The sequence below is a fragment of the Nicotiana tomentosiformis genome, chromosome 1 (assembly GCF_000390325.3).
Source record: "Nicotiana tomentosiformis chromosome 1, ASM39032v3, whole genome shotgun sequence".
Taxonomy (NCBI): Eukaryota; Viridiplantae; Streptophyta; class Magnoliopsida; order Solanales; family Solanaceae; genus Nicotiana; species Nicotiana tomentosiformis.
The window spans coordinates 13,764,118-13,788,309 of record NC_090812.1 but is presented as its reverse complement, the minus strand read 5'-3'; the positions used below and the strand labels follow the sequence as shown (position 1 = coordinate 13,788,309).

General features: G+C 34.5%; 2 protein-coding genes and 2 long non-coding RNA genes across 35 annotated transcripts; 1 reads left to right on the top strand and 3 right to left on the bottom strand.

Moving 5' to 3' along the window:
* The first annotated feature begins 349 nt into the window (after positions 1–349).
* On the top strand, positions 350–2,579 carry LOC104105079 (uncharacterized). Its single transcript, XR_688254.4, has 3 exons — positions 350–514; positions 1,996–2,054; positions 2,231–2,579. It is a non-coding gene; the product is annotated as an uncharacterized lncRNA (long non-coding RNA).
* A 1,508-nt stretch (positions 2,580–4,087) lies between these two features.
* On the bottom strand, positions 4,088–8,951 carry LOC104105080 (branched-chain amino acid aminotransferase 2, chloroplastic-like). 30 transcript variants are annotated; one of them, XR_688256.4, is made up of 8 exons: positions 8,325–8,936; positions 7,085–7,259; positions 6,854–7,002; positions 6,603–6,744; positions 6,243–6,419; positions 5,679–5,770; positions 5,338–5,477; positions 4,088–4,550 (listed from the first exon to the last, which is right to left on the bottom strand). XR_688256.4 is itself a non-coding variant. In XM_009613318.4 (6 exons), exons 2-6 carry the CDS (start codon positions 6,985–6,987, stop codon positions 5,419–5,421), a joined length of 564 nt encoding a protein of 187 aa, XP_009611613.1. In that variant the 5' UTR covers positions 6,988–7,002; positions 7,085–8,949; the 3' UTR covers positions 4,088–5,418. The 30 variants fall into 30 exon arrangements, 2 of the variants coding, with proteins under 2 accessions (XP_009611613.1, XP_009611612.1); XR_011408751.1 differs by having other exon boundaries at positions 6,854–6,974; positions 7,061–7,259; positions 8,325–8,935; XR_011408753.1 differs by having other exon boundaries at positions 6,243–6,452; positions 6,858–6,974; positions 7,061–7,259; positions 8,325–8,929.
* A 1,980-nt stretch (positions 8,952–10,931) lies between these two features.
* Positions 10,932–16,633, bottom strand: LOC138893377 (uncharacterized). Its single transcript, XR_011408759.1, has 3 exons — positions 16,531–16,633; positions 15,879–15,931; positions 10,932–15,276 (listed from the first exon to the last, which is right to left on the bottom strand). It is a non-coding gene; the product is annotated as an uncharacterized lncRNA (long non-coding RNA).
* Positions 16,634–20,456: 3,823 nt separating this feature from the next.
* On the bottom strand, positions 20,457–23,517 carry LOC104105082 (ABC transporter G family member 1-like). Of its 3 annotated transcripts, XM_009613319.4 has the most exons (8): positions 23,216–23,517; positions 22,969–23,048; positions 22,359–22,817; positions 22,156–22,242; positions 21,957–22,082; positions 21,671–21,862; positions 21,457–21,543; positions 20,457–21,364 (listed from the first exon to the last, which is right to left on the bottom strand). In XM_009613319.4, exons 1-8 carry the CDS (start codon positions 23,487–23,489, stop codon positions 20,687–20,689), a joined length of 1,983 nt encoding a protein of 660 aa, XP_009611614.1. In that variant the 5' UTR covers positions 23,490–23,517; the 3' UTR covers positions 20,457–20,686. The 3 variants fall into 3 exon arrangements, with proteins under 3 accessions (XP_009611614.1, XP_033514288.1, XP_070033706.1); XM_033658397.2 differs by lacking the exon at positions 21,957–22,082; XM_070177605.1 differs by lacking the exon at positions 22,156–22,242.
* Positions 23,518–24,192: the final 675 nt, after the last annotated feature.

Here is a 24,192-nt window from a genome sequence, read left to right as displayed (position 1 = left end):
CCTGGTGCGGCTACAACGGCTCTTTGTCTCTTAGCTCGATCTTGGTCGGTCTCGGTATCGTTCGATCTCTGGATCTCGAACTCGATATTGACTCGAGCTCGGTATTGCACTACAAGAAATCATGGATACGACGATATTTATTTAATAACATTTAACATAAATGTCAGAAAATGTATAATTTTCTCACAAAACAATGATATTTGGAGAAAAAGGTCACAAAATGTTGCGACCGTTAACTTAAAAGTCATTTATTAGATGGCAATTAGTGACCCTTTTGTTTTAATGTCATAATATCCGTCAACATTTGGAGGGAATAGCCACTAAAAAGATATTAATTTTTAAAAGGTAAAACGTAAGTTATTCCCCTGATTCCCTCTAAAAGATTACTAATAATTCAATCCCCGCAATTCGTTTTTACTCACTAAAATTCCCTTTGCTCACCACGCCGTCAGTTTGTTCCGAACCATTGTCGTACTTTCCCTTCTACCCCACCATCACCGGCCACCATCATGAGGTAATCCGAACTCTCTCTCTATCTCGATAGCAATTTTTATATCTATATCTTTTTCTGCCACTCCTATATATTCTTTTTTTACAATTTATCAATCTTACCCGAATATACCTAAATAATTCGTTCAATGGTTTGTTTTTTATATGTTTTTCTTTTTAATTACTTCTATTGTTGAATATTTGATATTTAGAATGATAGGCTCTGTCGGTGGGTGAATACTGGTGTGTGTTCTAGGGTTTAGATGCATGTAACTTGGGTTTAAATTGTTGTGGCTTTTTCGTTACAGATTGGTGTTGTTCAAGCTGTTGTTCGTAAGGCCTATTTCAATTTTCACTACTTCCGACGGAAAGTAATCTAATAGTTAATCAAATTTTCCCTCTTTCCTCTTTAGTTGCTTTTGGTAAAATTAAAGAATTTACGGACTTGCTATTGGATAGTTCCATAAGGTTAGATGAGTGTAATTGTTCGGGTTTGCAAAATTGGCTGTAGAATTTCAGTTAGCCTATTTTTTCTCACCAACCTTGTCTGTAGGCTTGGAGTGAATTTTAAGACACCATTTAACCTTGGATTTTTTACAACATCCATAAAAATTTGAACGGTTCAGTTTTTTGTTATTAAAGAGAACTGGTAAACCTTTTTATAATCGGATGATGCCCCTACAAGGCTGTTAAAATTGCTGTAGGTGCTGTGAGTTTTATTGTGTAAGAATTTTGGTAATATTAGAATATATAAAAATTCTTTATGACATCTGATTTTACTCGTAATCAATAGTTTTTTATTTGATTAGCTCCTCCTTGGTTGCAGATGCCTTGTGTATCATACTAGTAACTATTAAAGAATTATTGTAACCTCGGAGTGTATGAAAACTTCTTGATCAGATCTACTTTTTACCATTTAAAATCAATAATATTAGATTTACTTATCACCTCATTAGTTAGAAGAAAACAAATTAGCTTATCCATTCCCGAGAGGCCTTTTTGAATACTATAGAAATGAACTCTTAATAAATTATAGCTTATCTTTTTTGAGACACTTTATGGAGTAGAGTAGTTAAATCTTTAAGGATCTTATCGGCTATAGTTATGATATTATAAAAGTATTGTTTTATCCCTTCCTCGTACGTTTTATGTCACCCCAAGATGGATGTTAACATGCACGACACTAATAAGTGGTAATGTAGTCATGACATACCTTATTCAATTTTGGCTTTCTAAATGAGTTGCCAAAAGAATAAGACAAGTTGGCATTCTTTTGAGATTTTGACACTTTTTCTTCCTCATGTTTAAGTTTAAACATGACTTTTGAAAATGTCTTGCCTTATGGTAGTTGAATAGGTTAACTTTTCTAGTATAGTATCAATTTTGGAAAAAGATAGATCCAGGTTTATGAAGGTGACCACTTATCCTCTGTTTAATAGAAGTTTTATGAGTTCTTTGTTGCTTTGGGCAATTTCTTCTAACTGATGTTCTTTGTTTCTGTATCAGATGCAGCATAATGCAATAGCTTACACAAAACTGAGTTGCAATAGTTTGTCTGGTTCCTGGTAAAGTTCTTAGCTTTGAATTCTTTAAACGATCAAAGCACTATTGTAATAATTCTTCCCGGTTTACAATCTGGATTACTAGTAATAATGTAGTTGAAAAACATATGCAAGACACTTTTACCTTTTTTTCTTTATTATATTGTTATAATTCTTTCTTATGTGGACTTTTTGTGCAGCATTTGAAGGATGTCAGTTTAATTACTGACAAGAGAATCTTGAGTTGTGAAAAGATGGATCCCCGAATAGTTGTCGCTATATTTATTGTGCAAGTTAAGGGAATTATTTGAGTTATGAACGATCTTAGTGTAGTTGTGTGTTGACATCTTTTAAATTGTTCAAATTTGTACAGAGTAGAATTAGTCTATCACTACTTTTGTTCTTTGGATGCATTACTAAAAGCATTCACTTTACATATCATTTGTGCTTGTACACTGTGTATGATGTTTGATATTTACAAATGTATGAATATGTATTAGTGTCATGAATAATGAACTCAATAAATGATTATTATAAATTTTCAGGAAATTGTCAGAAAATTTAATGACATTTCATAAAGTTCTAAAGGAATGTCGTAAATGTTTTATTGACATTAACCTAAATGTTTGAAATTAAATGTGACATTTCTTAACGATTATAATAAACGTCGTAAATCTTTTACCAACATTACCTTAAATGTCAGAAAATTCAAGTGACATTTGTATAAAAGTTGTAAATAAATGTCGCAAATAGATTTGTGACTTTTATTAAATGTCGAAAAATTCCCAAGACATTCAAATTTATGACATTTAGGACAAATGTAAATTAAATGTCGGCAATTAAATTTGTGACATTTAAGCACCATAATACGACATTTATATAATATCGTCGTATCCCCTATTTCTTGTAGTGTTGGTTGGTCTTTGAGTCTTGAGTTCGATAACACTACTTCATGTCATAGCTCGATTTTAACTCGAGCTCGTATCTTGAGCTCGATAACCTGACTTTACTTCTGATCTCGATGTTACAATGACGACTCTTGGTTTATCACGTTCCAATCTCGACTAATTATATGAAGGACAAACTCGGATTCGACCGTATACAATATTTATATATATATTGATATTATACTGGGTCAGAATAAATTCGCAGCTTAAGAGCTACAACCGCTCTTGCCTATCATGTATTTGTATTGTACTGTATTAATATGTGTGTTCTGAACGGTAAGATTTTTGCAAGCTCGCACGTGATTTGAGATATTAGTTACTCCCTCTCTCTCATTTTATATGGCATATTTTTATTTTTAGTCTGTTCAAAAAGATTATTTTTTATATTTAAAAATATTTTAATTTTAAACTTCTACTTAACTCTTAATGAAATAATTTATAACTACAAAAAATGTCTATGATATATTTTAGACCATAATTTCTAAAGTATTTCTTTTTTTTCTTCTTAAACTCCATACTAAGAGCCCGTTCGGCCATGAAATATTTTTTACTTTTTTCGAATTTTTTTATTTTTTGTCGAAATCAGTGTTTAGCCATAAAAATTTTAATTTTTACTTGAAAATGAATTTTAAAATTTTTCGAATTTGAAAAACTCCAAAAAGTTATTTTTTAAAATTTTTCATTCAGATCACTCACAAAAATTTAAAAATAATCCAAAATTATATTTATGTCCAAATACAACTCTAATTTTCAAATACCATTTTCACTTTGAAAACAAAATTCACTTTTTTGAATTTTTACAATTCTTATGTCCAAACACCCATCTAGTCAAATACTTCCACATAAATTAGAATGTCGGGAGTACTCTCCCATGTTCCTTTATGCACTACTGTATATTATTCCTTTGCCTTATATATATATATATATATATATATATATATATATATATATATATATATATATATATATATAGTGGGGATAGCCCGTGCAAAGCCCGTGAAGAGAACTACACTGTTGTAAGTAAAAAGTACAGTGACAATATCTCCAACGGATGAGCTTGTGTAGAGAAATGGCAGACTGCAGAGCTATTACAGAGGTGTACTCAAAAGAGAAATAAAAGACCGCAAATATGTTACCTAAATATCGTATGGGTTTGCAGTAACATCTGTTGATACAAATATGTGTAAGATGGTAGAATTTAAAATTACTATCAAAGTATATAGTACTATCTTTCAACTGGTCCGAAAGAGTACCAGAAGAATCAACTCGTGCCTCACATAAGCATTTGAAGGAATTCGGGATATGTTCTCTTCTTCCACGTGTTGAACCATTGGCTTTTTTCGGTAATTGAATACACTTGCAAAGACAGTAGATTCTATAAGGAGCTCCTCAGGACTTTCTGGTCGGACTTTAGCCCCTTCATTTTCACTCAAATGTAGAGAGCATTTCGAATTACACTGAAAATGTTGTCATGCGAGATGTCTTCATTTGGCAAATCAAATATTATGTGGTGCTTCAGCCATTCCTTATTCGTGACAGATTAGTCATATCCGTTTGAAAATCCATCAGGAAGCTGCAAAATCAGGTATGCATAAATGATCAATGATAATGAAAGAGCTATGAAACAACAAAAAAGATAAAACAAATTGGACATAAAGGGAGAGATTAAACTCAATGACTGCAAACTAAATCACAAAGGAAAGTGAACAAAATAATGAAAGCACACTGAACATTCCATTTATACACTTAAACAAACACATGTAACCAGTATAAAATTTGAATATGCAAGAATATTTCAAAGTGCCACTGGAATGTAAACTCCAAATGAGTAAGGGAAGAAGCTCCCAATCATCAACGGTGTGCCAAAACAGGATAGAATGAAATTCCTAACATCAATCGAGTAGGAGGAATACACCAATGACATGAATGTTCCTAGACAAATCATCAGCCAAGGCCCAAGGATCTTTAAGATCATGATTCGTACTCCATGATGAGTACATGTTCTATGTGATTGTGTGTGCGCGCCTATATATTAATATTTATAGATCCATTTTGAAATGACATCGTAAGTACAATTTAATGGGAGTGTTTTTAAGTAGCAACAATGTATGAATAAAAGCTTGCATGTAGGAAAATATGATAATTAGGTAAACTTATTTTAGTAAAATAGATATAAAGTAATATCATTTATAAATTAATGGTTGTCCATTCAAAGATCCAATTCTCCTTCTTTGAATGATCAAGTCTTTAAGAGTCACGGTATTGAAAGAACTCTGCCAAGAAAAGGTAGATGATTAGTCACGAAGATGAACATCTCTTCAATAATTTTTCGCATTGTCCAACAGAATGGAAGATGTTACCTTTTGTCGAAACTCGGATGACCGCAAAGCTGACTTTATTTTTATCTTTTCACTCAATCATTTTCAGGAGTTGATGTAGGTTCATGGCGCAGAGTGGATTCTAAAGAAAATTCAGCAAGGAAAGGATTAACTGCTGGTTCCTATTGTGAAAAAGACAGTGAGTGTAAACCATAAGAAATGCAGTTGGTAAAGCAGAAGATGCTATTCAGTTAAACAAATTGAATAAAGTGCAAGTCTCACAATCAGCTCTACATTATTTCCAATAAAGACATAACTAAACACTAAAATAATCATGCTGACAAAAGGTTATATAAAAGAATTCTACAGGGCTAGTATAATACCTCCAAATAGTCTTAGCAAAATAACCTGTGCGGCCGTTGTCATTCACTGAGTCAGTGGCATATGTATAGCAGCAGACACATCTTGATACCGGCTGGTGTGCAAAATTGGAAACTCTATGATCAGTAAGAAGAATGATTGTTCCTTAAAGTTCTTCATAGTAAGAAAGAACATTTAAAAATAATAATTTCTGTACCAAATCTTTTTGTTAGTGAAAAATGTAATTTTCCTTGGTGTCATTATCTCCCAGGCACAAGCTCACGTGGAATTTCCAGAATAGTCCACCAAAGTGTAAAGTGCAAAATGCAAAGAAGAAAAGAAGAACTTTAAGAACGATAGAACTTTACAAAGTGTAGATTAGCAGGAGAATTATTTCCCATCTATCAAAAGAATTCCACGTGTTCATTTCTTGATGCAACAGCTTTATCATCGACAGTAAATAATACCAATGTAAACAGTCATTTTTTTTCCAGGAGGAGGAATCAATAAGAAAAGAAAAAAAGATTTAGTGGGCGCATGGGTCACTCAGTAAGATAATTTTTAACTAAAGAGAAGTAACATATTACCCATCTTTCTTGTGATAAAACAGTGGCTTTTACTGCTTCCACAAACTGTTCAGCAGACGGTGAAGGCATACACGTGCGTTCAACACTCATCTTCAAGTGCATTGCATTTTCCTCAGGTAGTAACAACAATATATTTCCGTCATATTTTCGATATACCTTTAAACCTTCAAGCAATTCCTATTAATATTTCCAATAGCATTTTTGGTGACTCTGACGAATGAGCTGAATCAGTAACCATTCAAATGAATAATAAAGAAGAAATATATTTAAGAATAAGAAAGGTTTCATGAGATACTATCATAATACAAAAGTGTAAAAACTAACGTGTCCATAATTTAATAATTTAGCAGATGGGCTCACCTCAATGTTACTGAAACAATGTAATTCACCCTTAGAAAAGTTTTCACCTTCAGAACATTTCATGACATACATACAATCAGTAGGCGTAAAGCCAAAGCCAAGGTTGTCCCAATCAATGTCGGCTAATTCAGATGTTATGTTGCTATTACAAAAACAAAATTCCTATCAGTTATGTGAAAAATAATAAACAAGTAATGCAAAGAATGTAGAGCTACTTCATAGATTGTGTGTAAATTAAATAATTGTATGACCTACAGGGAAGCTGCATTTGACCAAGTCCGCAAGCTCTACCATGAAGTTGTTTTTTTCTCTTTTTAATTGATGCATTCTGATGGTACTTGTATTGGAGGAAGTAATCACTTCCCTTTCGCACTGTAAATAGCATTCCATGATCATTGTCCTTCAGATAATTGATTAATATATTAAAACAAAAGTGCAGAAAGAGCAGAGCAAATTACCATATGATACTAACAACGATATACCTTCAGATCAGCTAATTGTTATCCTACCACATGTCTTGATTTTGCAAATCAAATGTTATGTGGTGCTTCAGCCATTCCTTTTTCGTGGCAGAAGTTTGATGTCCAAACATCTTCTTGAACACCTCGAGTAGTTTATCAGTTGATATGTCATTAAATGGCATACAATTGTGATTGTCTGATCGCAGAGCATCATAAACAGATTAGTTACTTGCATCAGACAACTTTAATACATTCACAATTTTTTCCATTTGAATCAGCAAACTGGTTTTCCAATCAAATATTTCATCTAATATCTGGAGTTCTGCCCCATTAAGATTTTTTATTTGCCTAATTCACATTTCCGTTGCATTAACATATAGAAAGATGAAGCACATCCAAATAGACTAAAAAGAATCTCTATGTTGAACTTCTTTTTCTATATGCAGTTAAGGCTCTATACTAACTGCACTTGTTCTAGCTTTTTAGTAAATCAAAGAAATAACATTATTCTCCAAAACAACTTTCAATTTATCAAAACCATCATCCATGACGAATCGACTTGTGGCCATCCATAACTCTAACCTCCATCAACAACTATGACAAAAATTAATTTAGGCTGCACGTTGTAATCTCGAGAGTGACATTCATACTTTTTATAATCTCCTTCATAGTATTCTAGACTCTGTCACGGGCAGAAAGATGCAATGTAGTACAACACAACTTAAAGTTGGGTGCTTTTGATTGCTTAGATGACGTTATTGATGCTCTATAAGTCCTATCAGTTAAATTCTTGAGGCTTTCCCTATTTATTGTATAGTTGAAAATTGTCTAAGAAACTTATCGGGCGCGGATCTAATGTATCACTTATGGGTTAATTTAAACCCAGCAACTTTGGCTCGAACACTGTATTAGTATTTGTTTAAAAAGCCACTCAATAAATACAAATAATCAATCTTAAACACAAAAAATTAAATTATGAATCCCCAAATTGACCACTCAAGTAAGTCAGAATTATAAGCTATTTGGATGTCGGATAAGATTAATTTTTTATATTCATATCCCATCTATCCAGGTGGACCCAATTTATTACAAATATTGGATTTAAAATGAAAATTAATCAATCATACTCTTCATTTTCTTTTTCAAAAAAATTAAATGTATCCAACTGACATGGGATAATCATATATACCACAAAATTAGAGAAGGAACAAACGAAGATGTCTAAAGATTGAAAAGAGGGTAGAAGCCTTAGAAGGAGAACCTGACTTCAGGGTTGCCGCAGATATTACGAACCAATTGCATGCCATAAATCTAATCATAAATCAACAGTAAACCCAAGAGCGAAAAACACCCCAAATGACCCATTAACAAAGTCGCCGATTTTCAAGCCAAATAGAAAAACGGGGAAGCAGAAGACACGCTAACTTTACAGAAGGCTATTTCGATGACGACCTACTATATACTAACTGGGTTTGTTCTAGTTTTTTAGTAAATTAAAGAAATAACTTTATTCTCCAAAATAATTTTCAATTTATCAAAACCACCGTCCATGGCGAATCAGGCCGTGGCCAGCCATAACTGTCACCTCCATCACAACTATGACAAAATCAAAAGAAGGAAACTCGAAATAATACAATATGAACTGAACTCGCCAAGAGATAAAACGCAAATCAGCAACAGTGATAAATTCGAAGAACCACCATGAAAATAGAGAGAGATGAAAGAGAGCGTGAGTTGAATCAAGCTTTCAGTAGAAAAATCCTAAAACTTTTGATTTTCCACTGTTTACCCAAAATTCAAAGTAGCACGTGGTCGTCTCTCAGGCATCTGAGCGAGGATGTAGGAAATCCTAGTAAGCCTAGACGTAATGACAATTATACCCTCAATAAGGCCATGCAAGCATGTTGACCTGGTGTGTGCTTATTCTCCCAAATTAATAGAGAGAATATATTTTGTCCTTTCGACCTCTCCTCTTTCAAAATGTTGAATAGGATGAAATTCTTGTTTTAGTAATTTTGATTTAGATATTTTCCTAAGGAAATGACAATTATCTATTTTTTGTGTATAAAAATTAAAACTCCTCAATCAGCTACATTCTTTATAAGACAACCTTCTCTTTTACTCTACTTGTTTCCTGATTGCTTGGCGGAGATCGGCCTAAGCCTGTTTGTTTTATTTCTTTTTGCTTTTCCATTTGGATTCAACAATATTTACTTTTTCTAATACTACTATTTTTTATGGTTGGAAATATTGGGACACAAAGAAAAATAATTTGATAGCATGCTATGCATCATATTTTTTGGAGATCCACAATTATCTATAAAGTAAAAAAGAAATGTTATTTGAATATTTTGGTCAGGTTCCACATGAGCTAAAACTTTTTTTTTTTTATAGCAATCACATGAGCTAATAAGCTGCTGCCTGCTTCATATCTGGCGATAATTGAGTATATGGTTAAGAATTCAGTTATTAGCTTTAACAATAACAAGGTACGTGTGTTTAAGAACGCAGATTTGGAGACTCTTTTTTTAATTAAATGATTTATTAGTTTTACCTAGTGGTGGCAAAATAATTCATCCATATTGTCCACTAAAAAATGGGTTGGATAATAAACTTTTTAAAAATATATCAAATATGGATAAGATCCTTATTGTCCACTTAAAAATGAATAACCAATGAGTTTAACTTTTATATTTGTAAAAATTCAAATTGAGGTTTCTCAAGTTTGACAGACTAAGAATTTTCCCAACAATGATCATAATCAAGAAACTATGGATATTCATATTATCCATCGATTAACTCATTTTCTATCCGTATTAAATATGTGTCGAATCAGATAATTTATCCGTTTTTACATTACTCGTTTTTAACCCGCCTATATTTAACCCGCCCCGCCAGTTTGCCGACCCAAATTTTAACGAATTACTAGGTTGGTGTATTTAAGCACACAGTTAGGAGCCGCTTTCTTCAATTAAATGTTTACAATAGTATTAGTTAGGTATACACTGTATGCGGTTCTCCATTTCTTTGTAAAATTCTATCTTGTGTTGTAGTAGACTAGTAGGTACCACTAGCTCCTGCTATCCCATAAATATCAATGGTATCCCCACACCTAATTATTTCCACTCTACAAAAAATATTAGGCAACGCGTTCCTTCCTCCCCGTTCGTACATCTTTATTATTGTGCACATTGAGAATAGTGGAACCCAAATAAGACTTTCTAATATTTATGGTCATGAGCTTTCTTACTTAATGTTACTGATAACGTACTACTTCCTGTTTAGCTAACTAGAAAACGGTGACATTATCTTTGACAATGTTAAAGAATTTAAAAAGTTCTTCCGGCAAAATACCAACTTCAACAACAATAATAATAGACTCAGTGTAATCTCACAATAAAATATTAACTTCAGCACATCAAAAATTATTTTCTCTAGCAATGTCAGAGAGGTTATTAAGATTAATATTCATAATCAAAAATACCAATTAAGGAATAAAATAATCTAAGCAGTACTTAAGTTATGTGAAAATTAGTAATGCATAAATTATAATTGACCAAATATTGTTTTCTGTTTTAAAAGCGCACATGTGCTCAGTATCTTTTTATCTGCAATAAGTCAGATGCAACAAACGCACGCAAGCTAAAGGCTAAATGAGTTTAGAAGGAGGTTAGGCCAAAGTACGTTTTCATTTTCTAACTTTTGTTATACTTTTTTTTAATGAAATGAGTGGCGAATTCAGATAAAAGTATTAATGAGTTCGAATTCTGCTAAGCAGTGATTTCAAATCAACAAACAACAACAGTTCGATCAGTTAGAGACCATTGACTACTTTCCAATATATTATAGTTAATATACAATTAAAATTCCTGAAAACTATTAAAACGTACATTCGTGTAAATGTCACCCGTACAATTGCCAAGGAGAAAGGACTCTAACCTAGATCGATAAAGTAAAACCTGTTGGATTTTTTAGTTCAAAAATCATGTCAATGGCAAATCAGGAAAAAATAGAAATTTTGATTTTCCCTCGTTTGCAAAGAAACATTGTCTCATATTGGAGGAGAAAATCTTATTTGTTAGGTATACATAAAGTTGCACTTCTTCTAGTTTTTAAAGAGTTGAAAAGAAGTCAAGGATCACATCGTCATTATCGCTTGCTTAGCTTTGGATTTGGTCTGATTGATTGTTAATTTTTTGACCAAATTTATTTGTTAAATATTAAAATTATATCAATATTTTAATCCAAATCAAATAACATAATTTGAGTTTCCCTCCGATTTTATTTTTTCGTTTTATTTTATGTAAATAGCCGTTTTTGTTATAGTCGTTTTACGCGAAAGGTCATCTGGAAGAGTTGCACCTCTTCGGTTGTGTAACGACTCGACCGGTCGTTTTGAGCATTTGCACTTCGCTCGGTAGTTTGAGGGCATGAGTAACTCCGTATGATATATTATGACTTATGTGAATCATCGGTTTTGGTTTTCAGGTTATTCGAAATTGATTTGGAAGAATGATTCTCAACTAGGAAGCTTTAAGTTGGAAGAGTTGACAAAGTTTGACTTTTGTGAATTTGACCTCGGAACGGAGTTTTGATAATTTCAATAGCTCCGTATGGTGATTTTGGACTTAGGAGCGTATTCGGAAAATTATTTGAAAGTTCGTAGTTAAATTAGGCTTGAAATGGCTAAAATAGAAATTTAAGTTTGAAAGTTTGACCGGGGAGTTGACTTTTTGATATCAGGGTCGGAATCCAGTTTTGAAAATTTTTATAGGTCCGTTATGTCATTTATGACTTGTGTGCAAAATTTTAGATCAATCGGACTTGATTTGATAGGTTTCGGCATCGAATGTAGAAGTTGGAATTTCTTAGTTTCGTTAAGCTTGAATTGGGGTACGATTCATGATTTTAGCGTTGTTTGATGTGATTTGAGATTTCGACTAAGTTCGTATCGTATTTTAAGACTTGTTGGTATGATTGAATGGGGTCCCGAGGGGCTCGAGTGTGTTTTGGATCACTGGTTGAGAAACTAGTTAAGTTAAAGATTTGGAGTTTGACCATGGTCAATATCGGGTCAAGATGACCTCTTTTCAGTATTTTAAGTGCGCGAGCAGGTTCGTAGCGTGTTTTATGATTGAAACGCATATGTGGTTTGTGTCTGGGAGGTTCCAAATGAGTTTTGGGTGCTAAAACGAAAATATTTTCGTTGCTGATTTTCTGGTGTAAAATAATTACGAAAATGTCATTTTTTATCCCTTAAATTTTGAGACTTCATTTAAATCTTCAAAACATCATCATCTCCCTCATTTTAAAGCCAAATTAGGTGATTCAAAAGCCTAACTTGACTGAAATTTTACAAGGAATCTATTGGAGGCATCAAAAGAGAGTTTAGAGATTTTTTATCACACAAAACGAGGCAGAACAGCTGGGCAAAAAAAATTTATTATCGAGGGTTTGTTTATTTTCCATTTTTGACGAATTGGAACTCGGAAAGAGGCGGTTTTCGGGAGATTTTTAAGAAAAATATCGGGGTAAGTATTCTTAACTCAATATTGGTCAAATTTTCTGAATTCATGGTTGTTTTTAATGTTTAATTAGTGAATTAAGATGAAAAATTTAGAAAACCCTCTTAGTTTAATTTGAGGATTTGAGGGTCGAGTTGATATCGGAATTTGGTAAAATTAGTATGATTGGACTTGTGGTTGAATGAGCGTTCATATTTTGTAACTTTTGTCGGGTTTCAAGACGTGGGCCCCACGAGTGATTTTTGAGTGTAATTTTAAATTTTTGGAAAAATTAATATAAATATGAAATTAATTTCTATAATTTGTGTTGATTGAATCGAATTAATTGTGACTAGATTCGAGCCATTCGGAAGTTAATACGCGCATAATGGAATTTTCGGAGCGTTGTTTAGCTTGCTCGACATTGGATTCAGCTTGTTCGAGGTAAGTAACAACTCTAATCTTGGAGCTGAGGGTATGAACCCTGATTATACGTGTTATGTGAATTGTTTGGAGGTGACGCACGTGCTAGTGACGGGCGTGTGGGCGTGCACCATAGAAATTGAGACTCAGTTGATTCCGTAGAGCTATTTAGTCAATTAACTTGTATTCTTCCATGTATTTTTATGTGTTAGAGAAACTGAGTTGTGACTCATGTTAGAAATCATGCTTAGGTAAATGTTGGTATTATTGTGACTCACTGAGGTCATTTCTACTGTTGAATTATATGTTTAAACTGTAATTTCATACTCAGTCATATTCATTCATTGCATATCATATCTCAGTCTCTGCTGTTATTTATTGATACATCATATCATCATTTTGGGCTAGTTTAATGACATTGTGAGCCCGAGGGACTAGAGAGATCGATGACAAAGTGAGTCCGAGGGCCTAATTGTGAGGATAATTATGGGATCGGGATGCACGCCACAGCAGGCCAGATTAGCTTATTATAGCACGTGAGTTGTCTGTGCGGATCCAGATATTGATACTACAGCACGTGAGTTGTCCATGCAGCACATGAGTTGTCCGTGCATCACGTGAGTTGACCGTGCAGATCTAGATGTTGATACTATAGCACGTGAGTTGTCCGTGCAGATTATAGCGCTTGGGCTAAAGGAGCCCCTCCGGAGTCTGTACACACTCCTAGTGAGCGCAGGTACCTACTGAGTGTGGGTGCCGAGCGATTGGGAGGATTGAGTGACTGTGAGGACTGAGTGACCGGGAGGAATGTGTGAATTGATACTCTGAGAGTATTGAGTTACATCGCATTAACATGCACACTTGACATACATTCATATAGATGTATTTTTCCTCATGATGTATGATATTGCGTCATTCATGACTTCACATACTCATTGACATGTAGGCATAGAGATGTATTTTCCTCATGCCATTTGAAAATGAAACATCCTATCTGTTATTGAAAATTTTTTGGGAAAAATCACAGTTTTACAAAACGTACTCATATTTTGGTGATTTCGGTAAAAGATTTGGGTTTTCACTAATATACTTAAAAAGCAAGTCTATTTTTCTGGAACTGTGAACGAGCTGAGCATTGTATCTCTGAGCTACTTCTTTTATTTCTTCTATTATTTGTTATGAACTGTTGTTGGCTATTGGTGTTGGACCCTGACCTTTGTTCCAGCTCGTCACTACTTTCAACCTAAGGTTAGGTTTGTTACTTATTGAGTACATGTGGTCGGTTGTACTCATACTACACTTCTGCACCTTGCGTGCACATATTGGATGTTGATGTTGCTGTGATCGACAGAGCTGGATTTGAAGATGTACCTGTGTTCCGGTCATAGCTGCCTCTTGTTCATAGTAGGCTTAGATTTATAAAAATCTGTTTATGTACATTTTGAATAGATGATGTATTTATTTCATATCAGCTTGTAAATTCTAATCTTAGAAGCTCATGATTTGTACTACCAGTTCTTCGGGAGTATATTAGAGTCACTTAAATATTAATTAAATCGGATTATTGTTATTTGGCTTACCTAGCGGGTGAGGTTAGGTGTCATCACGGCTAGTTGGATTTTGGGTCGTGACAAGTTGGTATCAGAGCCCCAGGTTCATAGGTTATACAAGTCATGAGCAAGTGTCTAGTAGTGTCTTGCAGATCGGTATAATGACGTCCATACTTATTTTCGAGAGGCTATAGGGCATTTAGGATAATTTTCCATCTTTCTTTCCTTATCGTGCGGATTTAATTTAGCTTATAGCATAACTCCTTGAATTCTTTCCACATATTCATGTGCGCATATGAGCACTCGGTATCAGTTGTGCATCGCCGGCTTATGATTTCAGGGATGACGTGCAAGATGTGTATTCTGTGTTTTGGTGATAGGCAGTCTGGAGGACTTGAGGCCAGGTTTAGACCACAGCTTAGACTCGGCAGTTTCGGTTGTGAGAACTTGTACATTTGGACCCATATGTCCGGTAATGTCCCCACGAGTGAAATTTGTGGCTCGATGAGTGATTGAATGGCTATATGATAAGTATGATGTGACTGTGGGATGTGTTCAGATGGGTTGAATGTGACGAATAAATATTATAAAGGTCGGGACAGGGCCCCGTCATACCAATCAATACATATTCAAATCATACTGACCAAATAAGCAACTCTGGAGCAAGTGGAGTGCACAAACACCTTCTGCTGAGCTGATAGCCTACTAGGAGAACTCTCAACCTGTCTATCGGGACCTGCGAGCATGAAACACAGCGTCCCCAGAAAAAAGGGAGGTCAGTACAAATAAAGTACCGAGTATGTAAGGCATGAAAAAATTATAGAGTAAGGAACTCAACCTGTAAGTCTGAATAGCTCTGTGAATCATGAAAATATTTATAATATTATGCATGTGCGTATAAATGCCATACTATGCATAAGTATATGCGTACATAACATCATCAAACCTCTGAGGGTATCCCATCATATCATCTCAACCACTGTGGGCGAAATCATCAACGTATACCAGCTGATCAGGTGGTGGTGCGTATATAACGCCATAACCTTTTCTATATCCCATATATATATATAATATACACATATATAACGTCATCTGATCATGGGTCAATGTACATGTATAAATGAATGCAATGTATAAGGAAGTAAATCTATAAGATCTCTCGTAATATCATAAGACCCATGAATAGACGATATGATAGTAGGACATATGGAGAATCAAGAACATAGGCACTTCTAGTACTTCTATGAATAGAGTCATTTATGAAAGTTGTGCATTTGCTCGTTTCTTTTGTATCGTATGGATCATGCCAAAAGGAAAGAAGGGATAGCCTTAACATACCTTATCACAATATTTCCAATCACCAAGTTGAACTCGCCTCTTTATACCTTAATCTACAACAACAATAATAATACTATCATTAAGTTACGAAAGGTACAACTATCGCACAATGAACGACAAACTTATTTTGTATTAAAACGGGCAGCATCTCCCTTATAATCCTTACTTCCTTCAAATTAAAGATAACACCAAACACAACAATATCAACATGTATATATTATTTTTCAACCTTATATACACCACAAAATACTACAAAATAGCCCAACACACCTCAATCTCTTCATACACAAAACGACCACCGTAGTAGTGTCAAACGGCCTGAAAATATTACGACAAACAACCAGCCTACCACCCTGCATTTATATGGTGTTTCTCCATAACCTTACTCCTCCAAAACTCTACAAAACAGTAGTAAAACACGCAGCCCAACAGCAACACAAAACAATTCACAAAACAGTCCGCTACAAATGAATAACTCGAACTCACGACTTTCGATCACCGTCCCGTGAGTTCTAACTATTAGGAAACGAATTTATCAACCTTCCTTGATATTTAAACACTTAAATACAGAAAATACATATTTTCTTAACTATGAAGTACCTTCCAAAACTCAAACTACAAAGAAAAAGAGAGGCGATATAGCGATACTTACGTCGTAAGGATCATTTTAATGTTATCGTTTCTTGATTCCATGCCCGGGATGATAATCTTGTTTGAAGATCTTGCAGAGAGATTAAGAGTATAGTTAGGGGTCTTATTTGGTTGTGTGTTCTGGAAAATTGAAGAAAGAAATGAGATAAGGATATAAATATCCATTTTGTTTGAAAAGTCAAAAGGTGCTACTTGGCACCCTAGCATTGGTCCTTCTTCCAACGCCTTATAACTTTTTATCCGGGTATCGTATGAATGAATAGTTAAGAGATTTGGAAACTACATTCAAATATCTTCAATTTGGTATATAATATGTCCCAAAAAGACCTCATATAGCACACGAAATTTATTTCTCAAAAGTCTCTGTTATAAGGCAAATCCTTAGTCGGTGTTTCCGCAACTTTAATCCGATTTTTCCCAAACTTCATATTTTCTATCCAAACATCATATATAGCCATATTATGACTTTAAAATTATTTAAATCATGATTAACAAGTCTCATATTTATTACATCATCTTGGAACGCACAGGGTGTAACACGCACATGCTAGGTGACAGGCGTGTTGGCGTGCACCATAGAAATTGAGACTCAGTTGATTTCGTAGAGCTGTTTAGTCAATTAACTTGTATTCTTCCATATATTTTTATGTGTTAGAGAAACTGAGTTGTGACTCATATTATAAATCATGCTTAGGCAAATGTTGGTATTATTGGGACTCACTGAGGTCATTTTTACTGTCGAATTATATGTTTAAACTGTAATTTCATACTGAGTCATATTCATTCATTGCATATTATATCTCAATCTCTGCTGTTATTTATTGATACATCATATCATTATTTTGGGCTAGTTTCATGATATTGTGAGCCCGAGAGACTGGAGAGATTGATGACTGAGTGAGGCCGAGGGCCTGATTGTGAGGATAATTATGGGATCGGAATGCACGCCACAACATGCCAGATTGGCTTATTATAGCATGTGAGTTATCCGTGCGGATCCAGATATTGATACTATAGCACGTGAGTTATCCGTGCGGATCCAGATGTTGATACTATAGCATGTGAGTTGTCCGTACAGATTATAGCGCTTGGGCTGAAGGAGCCCCTCCGAAATCTGTACACACCCCAATAAGCGCAGGTACCTACTGAGTGCGAGTGCCGAGCGATTGGGAGGATTGAGTGACTGTGAGGACTGAGTGACCGGGAGGAGTGAGTGAATTGATACTCTGAGAGTATGCATATAGTTTTATTACTGAGTTGCATCGCATTGACATGCACACTTGACATACAGGCATAGATATGCATTTTCCTCATGATGTACGATATTGCGTCATTCATGACTTCACGTACTCATTGACATGTAGGCATAGAGATGTATTTTTCTCATGCCATTTGAAAATGAAACATCATATCTGTTGTTGAAAATTTTTTGGAAAAAATCACAGTTTTACAAAACGTACTCATATTTTGGTGATTTCGGTAAAAGATTTGGGTTTTCACTAATATACTTGAAAAGCAAGTCTATTTTTCTGGAACTGTGAACGAGCTGAGCATTGTATCTCTGAGCTACTTCTTTTATTTCTTCTATTCTGTTGTTATGAACTGTTGTTGGCTATTGGTGTTGGACCCTGACCTTTGTTCCAACTCGTCACTACTTTTAACCTAACGTTAGGTTTGTTACTTATTGAGTATATGGGGTCGGTTGTACTCATACTACACTTCTGCACCTTGCGTGCACATATTGGATGCTGATGTTGCTGTGATCGACGAGAGTTGGATTTGAAGATGTACCTGTGTTACAGTCATAGCTGTCTCTTGTTCATGGTAGCCTTAGATTTATAAAAATCTGTTTATGTACATTTCGAACAGATGATGTATTTATTTCATACCAGCTTGTAATATCTAATCTTAGAAGCTCATGATTTGTACTACCGGTTCTTGGGGAGTGTATTAGAGTCAGTTAAATATTAATTAAATCGGATTATTATTATTTGGCTTACCTAGCGGGTGAGGTTAGGTGTCATCACGGCTAGTTAGATTTTGGGTCGTGACAGATTGAATCCAATTTGTTGGCTATAAATACCAGACCATTTCCTAAGATTTTTCTTACGAAAATTCTGAAACTTCTTCTTCCTTTCTGTATTTTTTTCTTCTTATAAAACAAAAGCAATTTGTGATTTATAACCGCCATTTGTGTTCGTTGTACACTGGTGTTTGAAGTACCGCTACACCAGTGTAGTTATCCATTTTATTCTTGGAGAAAATAATCCTAAACCTCAGGTACTATGAGGGGATTAAGTTTCTTAAGAAAACACTCTGAATTCAGTGAGCTCATATATAATTCTGCTTCTTCTACATTTTTTTTTACGTTATTTTAGTTTCCAGAATATATATTTCAAACACAAATTAATAACAAAGCCACATGAAATTCGTGGGTCGTGACTCGTGAGTAATCACTAAGCAAAAAGCTTACTGGAATTGTGGGTCGGATTAGATTGAGCACAAGAATTAAAAAGAAAAATAAATTTATATTCTTAAAAATACTATAATATTTGTGTGACTATACTATTTTTAAAAAGTTTATAATGTTAAATATGCCATAATATTTAGGCACCAATAAACCTTATCATTGAAGGTAAAACAAGATATCCAAGTTATATTGTTTTTAAATTTATAATCAATGGACTAATAAAAAATAGTGACGTTTTTTTTTCAGAACGGAGGGAGTAGTTTTGCATTTGAGAGAACAATCATATTGGCGCAGAAATAACTTTATGTATTTCCTTTGTAAACAATTTTGCTCCTTGACAATTTTACCCTTCGTGTTATTACTCCTTGTGCATTTAGGCCCTTGTTATCCTTTCTCTATCCCCATATCCATAACTTTCGTAAAAATTCATTAAAATTACAAAAATAGTAGATATGAACCCATAACTTTAAATATATAATAGATTCAATGCTAAAAATTTTAAAAGTTGAACCCCTAGGATTTAAATCCTGGATCCGCCTCTGCCCATACTTCTTTCCCTTTTCTGTCTCCATCCCCCCTTCGCATTACCCTTTTAAGCAGTTGTCTTTGAATTGGATCATGGAATTAACGCTGAGATTTTGCCTCATTCTTCAACAGGAAAGCTTTTCACTTTTTGGGTTCGCTCATTGATATCGGTTAGTCGTACAATCAGGGGTAGAGCTAGAGCTTCAGATGCGAATACCCAATAATTTTGGTCTAAACTTTATATTTGTCTTTAAAAATTTATTAAAAATACAAAAATTATTAAATATGTAAATTTTAATCAGGTATGTTCGAGATTGTACGATTTGAAAATATAATCTCTATATATATTTGTGTGTGTACGCGATTCGAAGATATTGTAGGTACTAGATCGACCACACTAATTTAGATTCAGCTTTCTAGGTTCTTTTCTTAGAATTAATAGAATAATATGGATATGCTCTGGATTGCATGTCACATAGAAATTCTTGCGAATTTCTATATACTTATATATGGTGTATATTTTGTGTATTTATATGATAAAACGAGAAAAAAGTAAAATTTTAAGTCGTTGAACTTTTTTTTTAATAGTAGAAAGCATATAAGGTAAATCAATGTCAAGAAAGATTTAATAGTGAGCTCTTTAGCTGTGTATGCTTCTCTCCTAGTATAGCTGTATCTGTTTTTTTTTTTTTTTGGGCTTATGTCATGTTGCTTGGACACATTATTTTATGATCTAATTTATGAAAGTTATGGACTTAATATATTCTTGTTAATATTATTAACTTGTGCTTAAATTAAATTCACCGTGAGTTGTATGATTTAATAGCTTACTGTTTACAAAGTAAAATTGTATAAATTTAGGGAAAAATTGTTATTAAATTATCATTATAAGTAATTGTTGATAAATATAATATTTACAGTAGTTAAAGACATTTAAATAAACTTATAAGTTATTTTACAATACCACACTGTATCAAACCACATCAAACGTACAGTTCATCTAAACATTGTATTCACAGAACAATGTTGTAAAATATAATACAATACAAAAATACATTATGAAACTAACGTGAAACGACTAACCAAACATAGTGTTAAAAATCGTAAGGAATGAACTATTAACTCATCCATTGCTGGTGGGACTGTCATGAAATGAAGTGAGTCAATGGAGAGGCGAGGCAGGTAGGGAGTTGGCCATGATTTGACTACTTCGGTTTGATAGAACTGATGTGGATGCCTTTCTTGCATGCACAACCTTTTCATTTGTCTTGATAATAAGTAGGAAAACCAGACGGTACAAAATTAATGTACTTACCAGAATGGCAAGATCTATCCACTTTGAGTATGCCATTTCTGCTTCCCATCTTTCTCTCAAGATGTCTTCTCCACTCATTGTCCGATTGTTTCCGAATAGATCATCTGTAAACTTTAGCCCTTCAAATTCATTCTTAAACATACCTTGGTAAGCATACTTGTGGAAGGACATGTAGTACAGTGGATACTTCCAAATTGGATTAGGCAACTCACTAGGTAATTGAAAATAACCACCACTTAATATCTGTAGTCCTTGTATTCCTGCACCCGCTACAATGCCCATAAGGAAATTAGGCACGATAGCTGCAACGTTCATCATTAGGCTCTCCACTATCATCATACTGGTAAAGAGGACCAAGGCAAAGTAGATGAAATGCCCAAATCCGTTCTGAAATCCAGAAAGCAAATAGGCAATGGCACCTGGAACGAATGATATTAGTAGCACGTATGGTATAGAAGAAAGTGTGTTGCCTATGACAAAAGTACAACATCCATAGTGCCCGTTTAAGTTTTCCCGTTGAAATACCTGCAATATTTTCTCGAAGCAGTTAAATTAATTAGTCATGATACTATATAAATCATAGCATTTGTTAGTTATTTTGGATGAGAAAAAGATACCTTCATGTCCTCTACAAATGAAGGGAATCCACCAACTGTCATAAATGTCATAAATGAAACAACGAAAGCAACCATTAGACCTCTTTCCTGCAAAATCAATTTTTTAGACTGTGTTATGATCCATAAATTGTGTGCACTCAAAAAGTAAAACACTTGGAGAACTAAGAAAGTTTGAAACTTATTTGCTGATTCCTTATCCGTACAGTCTATATACCTCGATTGAACGATAGTTTGAGCCAAGATCATAGTAGATGGAACCAAGGCCTAAAGCAATGGCGACATAGGTAGCGAATCTCATCCAATAGTAGCCAAGATCACGAAACATGTTCACACTTGACCTCCTTGTCAAAACAAGGCTTTGCGTAGTGAAGTTGGCATGACTTCTTTTTTCCAATATTTCACCACCCTGAAAATATATAATGGATGTTAGAGAGATTCCTTCTCATCACCCTGCAAGCAATCCTCCTCCATCCTTTCCGTTTTGGGGAGTTCTCTCTTACCTGTTCACAAATTTCTGCAACCTGGTTCTGAATTTCATGATATTCCTCAGATGATTTAAATGAATTTACGAGAAGGTCAATCACTTCTTCTGTAGGTATTCTTCCAGCTGAGCCTTGTTCAATATCCTTTTAATAGAAAACAAGATATTCAATAAAAGGCAAACTTTGGTCTCTCTTCGAAAAAGAAAAGAGTATTTACCTCATCAAAGTCCTTGTTTATTGTTTTAAGAAAATGATCTGACGGATTCTGAAGAGTTGGGCAAGGGAAACCATTTCTCGCGAAAAACTGTCATAATAAAAAAGTTTTAATAAACATATAAACTAATCAAATCATTACATATATATAATTGTATTATATGTCCGTTACTTGACTAGTTAATAATCCAATAATCATGTGCTTACCTGAATTGCTGCACTAGCAGGTCCAAAATATACTATTCTTCCCGAAGACAAAAGACATAGGCTGTGGAAGAGGTTGAAAACTTCTGCACTTGGCTGATGAATAGATGCAATAATGGTTCTTCCCTCTTTTTGGCGTGAAATTCCGCTCATCACATAATAAGATGCAGCACTGTCGAGGCCACTGGTTGGTTCATCGAGGAAGAGAAGTTTTGGTCGCGTTAGAATCTCCATGCAAATACTAAGTCTCCTCTTCTCTCCTCCGCTAATTCCTTTATTGCCCCATCCTCCAATTCTTGTGTTCATGGCATCTTGCAATCCCATCTCCTTTATAGTCTGCTCCGCTATTTGTATTTTCTCTGATTTTGTCATGGAATCTGGCAGTTGGAGTTGTGCAGAGTAGTAAACAGCTTCTTTAACAGTTAGTGTTGCCAACAGAGTTTCATCTTGAGTCAGGTATGCCTGATTTTATAGGATAAAACACATTACCATGCATGCTAATAAAAATATTGTACTTTACTAATGGAAAAGTAAAAGAGATGTGATTGCAAAAAAGGAAAAGAAAATAAGTAGTGATGCGCGCCAAGCGGCATTCAGGTGAAGATTCTCTTACAGACGTTCCATAAGAAAGTTTCTGTTTGTGACCATTGATCAGAATATCCCCGCTCTGCCTCGTGCTGAAGTCCAGTCGCCCTGAGAAGTGGACATCAGGTGAGTCATACTTAAAAATAAAACTATCTCATGAGCATTATTTAACAACCTATCCCCCTATTGGCCTTTGCTGTTATTTTTGGGCCCATTCAAGAAATTATATGCATCATTTGCTAAGAGATCGATATACTAATAATATTTGCTCCTACCAGCTAATGCGTCGAGAAATGTAGATTTGCCACAGCCAGAAGGACCCATGACGGCCAAGAGCTCACTAGGACGAGCATAACCAGTGAGACCTTGAAGTATGGCTTTTCTGCCACTTTTTCTAGTGGAGACAGTAACCCATAAGTCATTCCAAGTCAAGGAAACTCCTCTAGTTTTTGATCCCATTTGGCCCTTCACAGCATTCAATTCTGCTTCTTGCATTCCAGTTCTAGTTTCATACTCCATAGGTGGCATTTCCAAATTTACAGAAGCCATAGTTGCATGCCCAGAAGAAGGAACGGAAAGCCAAAAGTGGTTTTACCTTCTTATTCTTGCAAAAAGCGTGGGGTATTTAAGGACGTTGTAGTGTGAGACACTATTTTGTCAACTTCTGGGCAGCTATGGCATTAATTAGATGTGTCAAAAGAATACAGTTATAATGGACAGTTCAGGCAACACATTTATGTTTCTCTTTGTAAGTTTCAGCTTTTAATGTCTAGTTTCGTTCTTCTTATCCTAACCCCCCACCTCCCAAGCATTCCTCTGTCCAACTCAACTCCCATTTTTCTTCTTCTCCTTGTCACGATAGCTTGTTTGATTTGAGAACAGGGACCATGCACGTATAGCTAGCTCAATTATCACTAGCAATTTTCAAGTATGTGGTTACGATCAGTGTAGAAGCCACTTTCGTTTACATACTTTGAGCAATAACTAGGTAAATGTGTTTAAGCAAAGTTAGAACGAAGCCGCTTTCTTTAGATGATTGTTGTAAGAGCTACTAGGTATGTGGTAAACTGGTAAAGTTAGCAAAAACAGTGTTGTACTCTTATATAAGTGTCATATGCGTTAACAAACAGAATTGTTATGGTTTGGACAAGTTGAAATTAGAAAACAAAACTAGTTGAAGTTAAAGCTGGAAAAAATTGTGGGAGTTGATCTAGTGTTCGTTTAACTGTAGTTTCTTTCTGAAAATAGATTA